Genomic DNA, 12,423 nt, shown 5'->3' with positions numbered 1-12,423 from the left:
TTCCAATGTATTGTTTAATAGTATTAAGTTGAGAATTATTAAACTCTAACATGAAGTAAAAACCACTTCTATGTAATTGGTATATTTATTAAAATTTAAAAAATCCCAATGGATTGAATAAAATGTGTCCAATTCAGAACGTTTTCAGACCTATCGGTCCATCATCAGTGAATCTACAATAAAATAAGTAATCACACTATTAAAATTGAAAGATGGTTGAAATTTTGAAAGTTAGAAAAGTGTGGTTATGATTACTTACTTGAATACTTGCTAAATAGCCCCAGAACCAAACAATGGTTGAATTTATAATTCGATCTACATTATTTAAAAGTAATATTAAACAGGCTTAACGCCGATGTTACAAGATATAACGTCCGGAAACATGGTGAAACCCTACCAGGAAACTTAAGCAACCATCTTAGGCCAACGCTGACTATAAAGTGTCAAAAGTGTGTAAGGAACTGTCTGGAGTGACATTGACAGTTAGTGACAAAAAGGTAGTCGATTTTCAAAGGTTATTAACAAAATAGTGTAGGAAACAGAGGTTGAACCTTGCAAAATGGACACAAGTCCGGTTTTATTTTTTTTCTGGCATATCAAGGGGTGCTTATTATAAGACTAACTTTTTCTGAAAAAATTTCGCCCCGGAACCCCCCTTTTCACCCCTTTAAAGGGGGTAATTTATGGTTTTTGCAGAACGTAGCCCTTTCTGTACCTTTTACAAAAAATTTCTTTTATAGAAATATGAAGAGGACTATATTTTCTACGATTTATTTCCAACAGCATCTCTCTATCATCCACCGTTTAGCAAGGGTGGCGCCCCAAAGTTGACAAGTTTTTAAAAAAGATGTTTTTAAATAATATATATTTTTCCCTAACTGTAACGTAAATTAAAAAGAAATGCTGCGGAGATTATTCACAAATAGATGATTGATTTTTTGGTATAGGTTTCACTTAAGGGTAATTGCCCTTTTTTTAATTACAGGGTGTTACATTTTAAAAAATCCCTTTTAATACCATCTGAACCATTTATGCTAGAGTAAAATGACTTTCAGCGATTACCCATGTATTGGTGTTATTTACAAATTTGTATAATGCACCCCCATTTTTTCCCCGGAACCACCCAAAAAAAAAGAAGAATTAATAAATAAAGTGATTTTCCTGGAATCCTTCACACACAATGCCCTTCATTAAAATGCTTCATATATCATTTTGTGCAAGTTATTATTACCCATGCATGGACACTAAAAGCGATTTCCTAGTGCAACCCCTGTAGCCAAAAACAATAAATAAAATGGGGGGTTGAAATTTTTTTTTTGTTTTTTGCTTTTTGATCCATATGGTCATATGCTTCATCAATAGTGCTTTTCAAAAATATATATGGTTATTGCAACATCCTTGCGCAAACCACCCCTATCCTTGAAAATATACTGCAGAAACTACCCCTATACCTTATCCAGCATGTTTTTACGATTTTCTCATTACCTCTTCATTTTTTTTTTAAACAAAACTTATACAATGTTAAAGACCACTATTTACTCTAAAAATTAGGTCCTATTCATTTTTTTCGTTTAAGCAACCGTTACGGCACAGTGGCGCCGTAAACCTCATATATGCTTTGACGGGCTCCAGTTTTTGTTTATTTTTTCGTCATATGTTTGTTTTATTGATAAAGTACTTATGTAAAATAAAAGAACACAGTGTAACCTACAAATCATGACCTATGCACATTTTACATTCTTTGCTCCCCAAAGATACAGTGGTGGCCCAAAATAAATTTTTTCATATTTTCGCCACCTACACGCATTTTATTGCGTTAATGCTACCTTAATAGCACAATATTCACCCCTAAGTGGTCGCTAAGCAGTGGCGGATCCAGGGAGGGGTGATGGGGGCGATCACCCTCACCCCTCTCAAACCAAGTGATATTATATTTGAAGATTATAAAAATATTCATTTATTTTTATAGAAATACTTATATTAATATTATTTTTATAAGAATGACTTTTTATGCTTTAGCGACAGTGGCGGATCCAGCATCGTTAAGAGGGGGGTGCCAATTGGTTAAATTTCTATAAAAATAAATGAATATTTTTATAATCTTTGAATATAATATCACTTGGTTTGAGAGGGGGGGAGGTGATCACCCCATCACCCCTCCCTGGATCCGCCACTGCGTAGCGACCACCTAAGGGTAAATATTGTGCTGTTACGGTAGCATTAATGCAATAAAATGCATGTAGGTGGCGAAAATATGCAAAAATTTATTTTGGGCCACCACTGTGGCTTTGGGGAGCAAAGAATGTAAAATGTGCAAAAGTCATAATTTGTAGGTTACACTGTGTTGTTTTATTTTGCATAAGTACTTTATCAATAAAACGAACAGATGACGAAAAAAAAAACAAAACCTGGAGCCCGCCAAAGCATATATGAGGTTTACGGCGCCACTGTGCCGTAACGGTTGCTTATACGAAAAAATGAATAGGACATAATTTTTAGAGTAAATAGTGGTCTTTAACCTTGTATAAGTTTTGTTTAAAAAGAATACATAGGTAATGAGAAAATCGTAAAAACATGCTCGACAAGGGAGAGGGGTAGTTTCTGCAGTATATTTTCAAGGATAGGGGTGGTTTTCGCAGAGATGTTGCAATAACCATATATATTTTTGAAAAGCACTATTGATGAAGCATATGCCCATATGGATCAAAAAGCAAAAAACGAAAAAAATTTTCAACCCCCCATTTTATTTATTTTTTTTTTGCTTCAGGGGTTGCACTAGGAAATTGCTTTTGGTGTCCATGCATGGGTAATAATAACGTCCACAAAATGATGTATGAAGCATATTAATAAAGGGCATTGTGTGTGAAGGATTCCAAGAAAATCAGTTTATTTATTAATTCTTCTTTTTTTTGGGGTGGTTCCGGGGAAAAAATGGGGGTGCATTATACAAATTTGTAAATAGCACCAGTACATGGGTAATCGCTGAAAGTCTTTTTACTCTAGCATAAACGGTTCAGATGGTATAAAAAGAGGTTTTTTAAAATGTAACACCCTGTAATTAAAAAAAGGGCAATTACCCTTAAGTAAAACCTATACGAAAAAATCAGTCAATTATTTGTGAATAATTGCCGCAGGATTTCTTCTTAATTTCCGTTACAGTTAGGGAAAAATATATATTTTTTTAAAACATCTTTTTTAAAAACTTGTCAATTTTAGGGCGCCACCCCCGCTAAAAGGTGGATGATAGAGAGATGGTGTTGGAAATAAATCGTAGAAAATATAGTCCTCTTCATATTTTTTTAAAAAAATTTTTTTGTAAAAGTTACAGGAAGGGCTACGTTCCGCAAAAACCACAAATTACCCCCTTTAAAGGGGTGAAAAGGGAGGTTCCGGGGCGAAATTTTTTCAGAAAAAGTTAGTCTTATAATAAGCACCCCTTGATATACCAGAAAAAAAATAAAACCGGACTTGTGTCCATTTTGCAAGGTTCAACCTTTGTTTCCTACACTAAAAGGTCATGATCCAAAACAATGATAATATGATAAAGATTTTAATATCTGAAAATGTCTAACATTTTAAATCTATTGTTTTTTGAAACGAAAATTGTGATTTACAAAATTTATTTAGAATATAAAAATTATTTTATGTTGACTGTATACTATAACATTAAATTGATCAAATTGATAAAAAGGAAGTATGAGCTGCTATTAATAATGATAAACAAAAGATAAAAACAGGTGATGGTGAGAGAGGAGAAAAAAATAAATATTAGTTGGAATATTATTGTACAAATGAATTAATAGGTAGGCAAGTTATTTAAATCTATATTGTATTGGTGGTTGTATATGTAAAAGGAAACTTATTGTTATTTAAATGTAAATGGAAATTGTTAAAATAATGGATTTGAGGTTTGGTTTGCTTTATTTCGTTCATTAAGGCGGAGATACATATGCGCTCTGCTCGGTGTGCGAGCCGCTCGCGCGCAGCGTATTCGTCAGATTAGTACGTGTTTTCAAGTGACGCACAAACGGCACGCACACGGCGCACCACGATCTAAATTCTGTCGGTTTTTCAACAAACGCTTTGATGGTTCGCAATACGTATTTGGACGGGTTTGCGAGTGGTTTGTTGGTTTTGGCGCGCATGAGTTGAATATTTGTTAGTAATGGAATGGTCGGAATTGTCGGAAGGAAATTGATGTTTACCGTGGAAAATCATTATTGTGGGATCCTCAATAAAGAACCATTTAATTTAAAGAAACAACTTAAATCCGATCTGAACGGAAATAGAAGCTGAAATAAAAAAAATGTACATGCGGACCTTTTTAAAAAATGTTAGTTCATTGTTGTACTAAAAATAACATGTATTAAAAATAAGATTTACTATTTTATTTGGGCATAAGCCACAATTCGAGTTTGAAATCAAGTTTACTTGACCTTTCGACTTTCACTTCGGAAATAGTTATCAATATCAAAAAAACATTCATAAGCAGATATATATCACCGGAAAGCGAAATAGGTAACCCACGACTTGGAGAACCTATAGTTTTCTAACTTCGTGTCTGGTGAAGCAACGCAGTTGAAACAAGCGGATATATTATAATTGTGTCACCGGAAAGCGAAAAAGGTAAGACACAACTTGGAAGACCCAATAGTTTTCTAACTTCGCTTCTGGTGAAGCAACAGAGTTGGAACAAGCAGATATATTATAATTGGGTCACCGGAAAGCCAAAAAGGTAACGCACAACTTGGAAGACCCAATAGTTTTCTTACTTCGCTTCTGGTGAAGCAACGGAGTTGGAACAAGCAGATATATTATAATTGGGTCACCGGAAAACGAAAGAGGTAACGCACAACTTGGAAGACCCAATAGTTTTCTAACTTCGCTTCTGGTGAAGCAACGGAGTTGGAACAAGCAGATATATTATAATTGGGTCACCGGAAAGCCAAAAAGGTAACGCACAACTTGGAAGACCCAGTAGCTTTCTAACTTCGCTTCTGGTGAAGCAACGGAGTTGGAACAAGCAGATATATTATAATTGGGTCACCGGAAAGCCAAAAAGGTAACGCACAACTTGGAAGACCCAATAGTTTTCTAACTTCGCTTCTGGTGAAGCAACTGAGTTGGAACAAGCAGATATATTATAATTATGTCACCGGAAAACGAAAAAGGTAACGCACAACTTGGAAGAGCCTATAGTTTCCTAACTTCGCTTCTGGTGAAGCAACGGAGTTGGAACAAGTAGATATGTTATAATTGTGTCGTCGGAAAGCGAAAAAGGTAACGCACATCTTGGAAGAGCCTATAGTTTCCTAACTTCGCTTCTGGTGAAGCAACTGAGTTGGAACAAGCAGATATATTATAATTGGGTCACCGGAAAGCCAAAAAGGTAACGCACAACTTGGAAGACCCAATAGTTTTCTAATTTCGCTTCTGGTGAAGCAACGGAGTTGGAACAAGCAGATATATTATAATTGGGTCACCGGAAAGCCAAAAAGGTAACGCACAACTTGGAAGACCCAATAGTTTTCTAACTTCGCTTCTGGTGAAGCAACGGAGTTGGAACAAGCAGATATATTATAATTGGGTCACCGGAAAGCCAAAAAGGTAACGCACAACTTGGAAGACCCAATAGTTTTCTAACTTCGCTTCTGGTGAAGCAACGTAGTTGGAATAAGCATATATATTATAATTGGGTCACCGGAAAACGAAAAAGGTAACGCACAACTTGGAAGAGCCTATAGTTTCCTAACTTCGCTTCTGGTGAAGCAACGGAGTTGGAACAAGTAGATATGTTATAATTGTGTCGTCGGAAAGAGAAAAAGGTAACACACATCTTGGAAGAGCCTATAGTTTCCTAACTTCGCTTCTGGTGAAGCAACTGAGTTGGAACAAGCAGATATATTATAATTGGGTCACCGGAAAGCGAAAAAGTTAACACAGGGCTTGGAAAAACCTATAGTTCTCTAATTTCGTTGAAACGAAGCTACGCAGTTGAAACAAGCAGATACATTACAATTGTGTCACCGGAAAACGAAAAAGGTATCGCATGACTTGGAAGTACCTATAGTTCTCTAATTTTGTTTCTGGTTGTAGGAACAAGCAGATATATTATGGTAGGGGAGCAAAGTATGCTAAATGTGCAGTCACTCGAGCGCTTTGGGGACCTATTGGGTTGTGATTATTAGGTCCTAAAACCAAAAAAGTTAAGTAAAATTTTCCATTTTAGTGGGGACTTCCCATTTTTTAATTTAATTTTCCATTTCCAACAATCTTTTTCCGATTATAGCGCCATCTATCCATAATTCAAAAAAATGTTTCGAATAAAAGTTGTTTATTTTTATACAAACAATCCAAATCTGCAATAAGAAACGGGGTCTACCATTTAAGATTTTAAAGTAACCCCCCACCTCACCTCCGTGGGGGGTCGTGTTTGGAACCATTCGATAGATTTTTCAAAAACATTGATAAAGTGTATTTTGCAGTTTTTCGATATGATGTTTATTTTGCGAAAGATCGCGGGATTTGTATTTAAAATTTTAAATTTACCCCCCACCCCTCTCCGTGGGGGGTCAAGTTTGGTATTTTTCGATAGATTTTTGAAAAATATTGAACACGTAGTTTTTAGTTTTTCAATCTGACGTTCATTTCGCGAAATATTCGCTTTTTTTGTGAAACTTTTTGACTCACCCATTTCCGTACGCCCCGCTCAAATCGTCATATTTTTGAAATATAGACTCTTTTGCATGTACTTAACTTACCTTATCTTAATCTGACAATTATTTCGAATATTTTGGGGCCCCCTTGAACGAACTCCCCTGTGTTAAGAGCCAATATATGGTGGAGGTACATCTGCAGGGTACCACGTTTCTCCCCATATGATAATCTGACGCGCTCGAGTAACTGCAAAAATCCCCGCTTGGGCTCCCCTACCATTATATTTGTGTTGCCAGGAAGCGAAAAAGGTACTTCCCGAAATGTTCCCAAACTGTGGCTTATTCCACATAAAATAGTAAATTGCATAAGATGACACAAGAAAATAGTTTCAGAACAATATCGAAATAAGATGTAGTAGAAGTGCAGGACAGAGACATGATTATCTACAATTACTAAACGTTCGTTAGTTTCCTCTGGATCGTCAAAATGAAAAATTTTAACGAACAATAACCGCGCCACGAACGCGCGGCGCACACACGGCGCGGAGTTCGCGGCGCGGATATGTATTTCCGCCGTTAGACTTTGAAGGGCTTCTCCGCAATTGATCAGCACTAATGTGTCGTCGGCATATCTAATATTGTTCACGGTTACTCCATTCAGAGTAATACCTTCTGTTGCCTCCATTAAAGTTAAAGAATAAAGGCGACTGTGTGCAGTCTTGTCTCACTCTTCTTTTTGTATCTATTTCACCCAACAGATCTTGTTCAACTTTTATTCTTGCCACTTGATGCCAGTATAGTTGTAATTATTCGTAAATCTTTATCGTCCAATCCGCAGGTTGCGAATAACATAGACTTTTACTAGAACTTTCTCGAATTCATTTGAATAAGTATGTAATGTGGTTTTTGGTTCTACAGGCTCTTAACACCACGTTTATACAGTGAGGACGCTTGAGTTTGCATAAATTCATTATCTCGAGAATGGGCAAATTTGAAGAGAAATCCTCAGATAGGTCGTTTTTTATTTTTAAATTAGGACTTTTTGATATACAGGATGTTTCATTAATAATTGTCCATATAGTAACTGGAGAAACCTTAGCACAAAATACGAATATTTAACCTGAAACACTTAAATAAAATGTGGTTCCTTATTGAGTTACAGGGTGTTTTATCTAAAAGTTTAAAAATTATTTTTGCTCAGCATTTTAAAACTATTCGACGTATCCTTTTTATACTTAGCAGAAAGTGCGACTACAATACACCCTACTAAATTATTATAAACAAACGTTTCTAGCTACTACCAGAGGCGTACCACAGGGGATAGTGGCTGGTTGACCCTTCCCAAATTCTACGCCACTGACGAAATTGCTATTTAAGTGTAATTTTTGATCTTCCAATACTTGTTATGTAAATAATATTCTCTTCATTCGTAACGATAAAATGATTAGTTTTCGAGATATTTGAAATTAAAAATGAAGCGACACAGTACATGAATACATTAATCAAAATAACCGTATCGTTTCATTTTTAACTTCAAAGATCTCGAAAACTAATGACTTTATCGTTACGAATGAAGAGTATATTATTTTCATAGAAAGTATTGGAGAATCCAAAAATTGAACTAAAATAGCAATTCCGCCAGTGGCGTAGAATTTGGAGAGGGTTAACCATTCACTTTCCCCCGTCGTACGCCTCTGGTAATATCCAGAAGCGTTTGTTTTACATAATTTAGTAGTTTGTACAGTACCTATACTTGTTGCCAAGTATGAATAGGATACGTCGAATAGTTTTAAAATGCTGAGCAAAAATAGTTTTTAAATTTTTAGATAAAACACCCTGTAACTCAGTAACGAACCACATTTTATTTAAGTGTTTTAGGTTAAATCTTCGTATTTTGTGCTAAGGTTGCTCCTGTTACTATATGGACAATTATTAATGAAACACCCTGTATAATATATAATACTAGTGACGTCATTAATTATTAATTATTATCATTAATTATATGTTCAAATTGCTAAGAGGCAGGTGGGTGGCAGCTTTAATATTGAATTTAAGCTAAAAACAATATCTATTTATCAAGTAAACATTTTTTCCTGTTTTCGGACAACAGTAAAATGTATTTTGCATTAAATAAATCACATACATTCTTTTTTTGTCTCAATTTAATTCAAAAACGTTTTTTTGGCCACCCTGTATAAATAATTAGGTTACTGTTTATATTGCTGAATAGAGAATTAAATAACCTTTCAAATGAGCTATCATACAACCCCTACTCTCATTAAAAAAATCATCGATTACGTCATCAGGCCCAGATGGATGACGTCACTAGTATTATATATATGGCGAAAAGTAATAATTTAAAAATAAAAAACGACCTGTCTGAGCATTTCTCTTCAAACTTGCCCATTCTCGAGATAATGAATTTATGCAAACTCAAACGTCCTCACTGTATGTATACAGGGTGTCCAGAATCTCTACCGACAAACGATAACAGGAAATTCCTCAGATAATTTTAAGACAATTTAACCAAATTCACCTAGTCCGAAAATGCTTCCTAGGGGAACTAGAGCTCTTTGAAGATGGCGTCTTGTAATTAGTTTTTCTTAAATATCTCCAGAACGCTTCTAGTTAGAAAAACGAAAATGTGTACACATATTTATCTTCCAGAGATACATCGATTCCATCCATTGTGAATTTCTAGTACCAGTCATAGGCGTCTGTTTTGGGTGGGGCAAGGGTTATTTTATCGTATAACTTTTTTGTCTGTAACTTTTAAGAATTTTTGATACTGGATTATTAAATTGTGAGAGATTCTAGTACTAAAAGGTACTCTTGCTTTAAGTCGATAAGACACACCGTTTTCTAGAAAAATCGATTTGAAAATTTTTCGTTTCCTGAATTTGAAAAAAAATTGAAATTTTTTCAAAAAAAACTGTGTATTTTACCAATATAAAGCAAGCCTAACTTTTAGTACTAGAATACCTCATAATTTAATAATCTAGTGTCAAAAATTCTTAAAAATTAAAGACAAAAAAGTTATGCGATAAAATAACCGTTGACCTACCCAAAACGGACGCATATGACCGGTACTAGAAATTCGCAATTAATGAAATCGATTCATCTCTGGAATATAAATGAACGTACCAGTATTAGTTTTTCTAAATAGTTTTGTTTTGAAAATTTTTTTTGATATTCAAAAAACGAAAAGTTTTCAAATCTATTTTTCTAGAAACGGTGTATCCTATCGACTTAAAGTAAGAGTACCTTTTAGTACTATAATCCCTTACGTTTTAATAATCCAGACTCAAAAATGCTTAAAAATTAAAAACAAAATAGTTATGCGATAAAATAACCGTTGCCCTACCCAAAACGGACGCCTATGACCGCTACTAGAAATTTGCAATAGATGGAGTCGATTTATCTCTGGAAGATAAATATGTCTATCAATTTTCGTTTTTCTAAATAGAAGCGTTCTGGAGATATTTAAGAAAAACTAATTAGCAGACGCCATCTTCAAATAGCTCTAGCTCCTTTAGGAAGCATTTTCGGTCTAGATGAATTGGGTTAAATTGTGTTAAAATTATCTGAGGAATCTCCTGTCTTCGTTTGTCGGTAGAGTTTCTGGGCACCCTATTTGTATTATTACTAACTTATTGTTATTTTGCAGGGAGGAAACGGTTATATAAACGGCGTAAAGCTAGATCAATGTCCGGAAGAAAATTGTATTTGTTTCTATCTAGAAAGAGCAAATCAGTGTCAAAAACGGAAATGGTAAGGAATTTTAATCTGATCATTGAATGCTAAGAAATAATGTTTAAAGACAGATGCAGATTTACAAATATATATGTGCACATTTTAAAAATTAAAATTTAATTAAGGAAGTAATAAAACATATTACACTGTCTTAAAATTTAAATTTACTAAAGTTTGCCCAAGTTTTTAGGGTTTTAGATGTCACTTTAACACAAAGATCAGATTTAAAATAAACAATAATAGTGTTAAATTAATTTTGTATGTAAATGTAAATGGTACCAACCCCCCCTCTAATATAGGCAAAATGCCCTCATTCCAGAATTCAATTTTTAAAATTTTTTTACGTTGTATGTGATTAAAATAATAACACTAAGCGTAATTTTAGCTTACCACCCCTCTTCCCTTCCTCCCACCAAAAACGTCATTCTTTAGTTTTTTTTTTCGGTGGGTTGGAAGCAATTTAAAAATTTCAAAAAATTCACACGCATAATAGAGGCTTTTATAAAACTTGTCCATTTTTTTACACTCGTAGGTTGAGTGTACATAACCAAAAATAGCATTTTTTTTTTCGAAAAAAGAGTATACATTTTTTTGGAGACAGTTGGTCAATTTTTTTATTTTGTGTATTTTATCAAAAAATATGTTTCTGAATTTTTTCAGATTTTTTTTTAGGTGCACCACCTTCAAAAACCCAAAAAACTATTTTTAAAGGTTTTTCGGGATTTTTTTTCATTTTATAGACACAATATATCAAATCAAGTTTTTTTCATAGGTTTTATATAATTTGAAGTAACTGAGTCCTTTAGGACATTTACAAATTGGTCAATATACCTTTAAACGCCAAAAAACATGTTTTTTCGGTGTTTTTGTAAGTTTTGAAAAAAAAATGGCTTTTTGGTGTTTATTGTTTCGTTCAATGTTTGAATGCCTTGAAGGACTCAATTACTTTAGAAATATATATTGTGTATGATCTATAGAAAAACCCTAATTTGATCTATTTTAAAGTGGGGAAAATCCCGAAAAACATCTAAAACCCGTTTTTTTTTGGGGTTTTGAAAGTGAAAAAAAATGAACAAGAACGAAAACTATGTTAGGGGGGGGGCGTGCTGGCATAGTGTTATTATTTAGTCACAGAACGTAAAAAAATGAATTCTGGGAGTGAGGACATTTTTTGAGAACATCTAAATGGGGGTGCCCTTTATCGTTTTTACAAATGTATTTTACCTGTTTTATTAGGATGGGAGACACATATAATGCTGCTAGGGACTTTTTACACGTGATACAGAATTGGCCTAATCACACGCAGGCTTATATTGGACTAATAGAGTGTTTAATAGAACTTAAATGGGGAAAAGAAGCACAGCGATGGCTAGACTATTTTCTAAATTTACCAATAAATACCAACCACGAAAAGGTAAGCATTTGATTTATATAATTAGTGCATACAATTTCATTTGTTTTTATTTCTTCTTTTTCTACGTTCGTTTCCAGGTCTTCCGTATTTTTTTCCTGAAATCTTTTTGTTTTTTCAACTCGTACCTTCTACCAAATACCAGAAGCTTGGAAACATAATGCATGCCGCACAAAACAGAAACATATCGTTTGATGGTCGCCAACCTTCGGTAGAAGATAACGTATAAAGATGAATAACTCTTACTTACCTTTTTTTTCTTTTAATGGGAAGGAGGTGGTAAATCTTCTAAAGACCGTACCAGGCCGTGTCCCGTTAAGGATGCCCTGGCGTGTGTTGGATTCAGGCTAGAAGGGTCCATCCGCAGGCAGTCTTTCCAGAGGAGTGGTGCTCACAAATGCACCCACAGCTCCCTGCCTAGCAGCTAAAGTCCACCCCTCATCTGGACTACTCCTGCGGTATGTCCTTTCCAGACCGGTGCATCACATGAATAGCCCGTCTTCTCTCTCTTTCTCTCTCTCTCTCTATCTCTCTCTCTTTCTCTTATTCTCTCTCTTTCTCTTACCTTTGCTGCAGATTCCTCTCTGATATTTTCTGGCAATT

General features: G+C 34.6%; 1 protein-coding gene across 1 annotated transcript in view; it reads left to right on the top strand.

Annotated features, from left to right (window-relative positions):
* The window catches only part of LOC114328534 (WD and tetratricopeptide repeats protein 1), a 51,708-nt gene that overhangs the window by 26,647 nt on the left and 12,638 nt on the right, over positions 1-12,423 (top strand). Inside the window, exons 7-8 of the mRNA XM_050643128.1 lie at positions 10,324-10,427; positions 11,646-11,823. Coding sequence (XP_050499085.1) covers positions 10,324-10,427; positions 11,646-11,823 — 282 coding nt within the window. The remainder of the gene's footprint in view (positions 1-10,323; positions 10,428-11,645; positions 11,824-12,423) is intronic.

This window comes from Diabrotica virgifera, chromosome 2 (genome assembly GCF_917563875.1).
Source record: "Diabrotica virgifera virgifera chromosome 2, PGI_DIABVI_V3a".
NCBI classification, from domain to species: domain Eukaryota; kingdom Metazoa; phylum Arthropoda; class Insecta; order Coleoptera; family Chrysomelidae; genus Diabrotica; species Diabrotica virgifera.
This window is presented reverse-complemented; position numbering and strand designations above follow the sequence as displayed.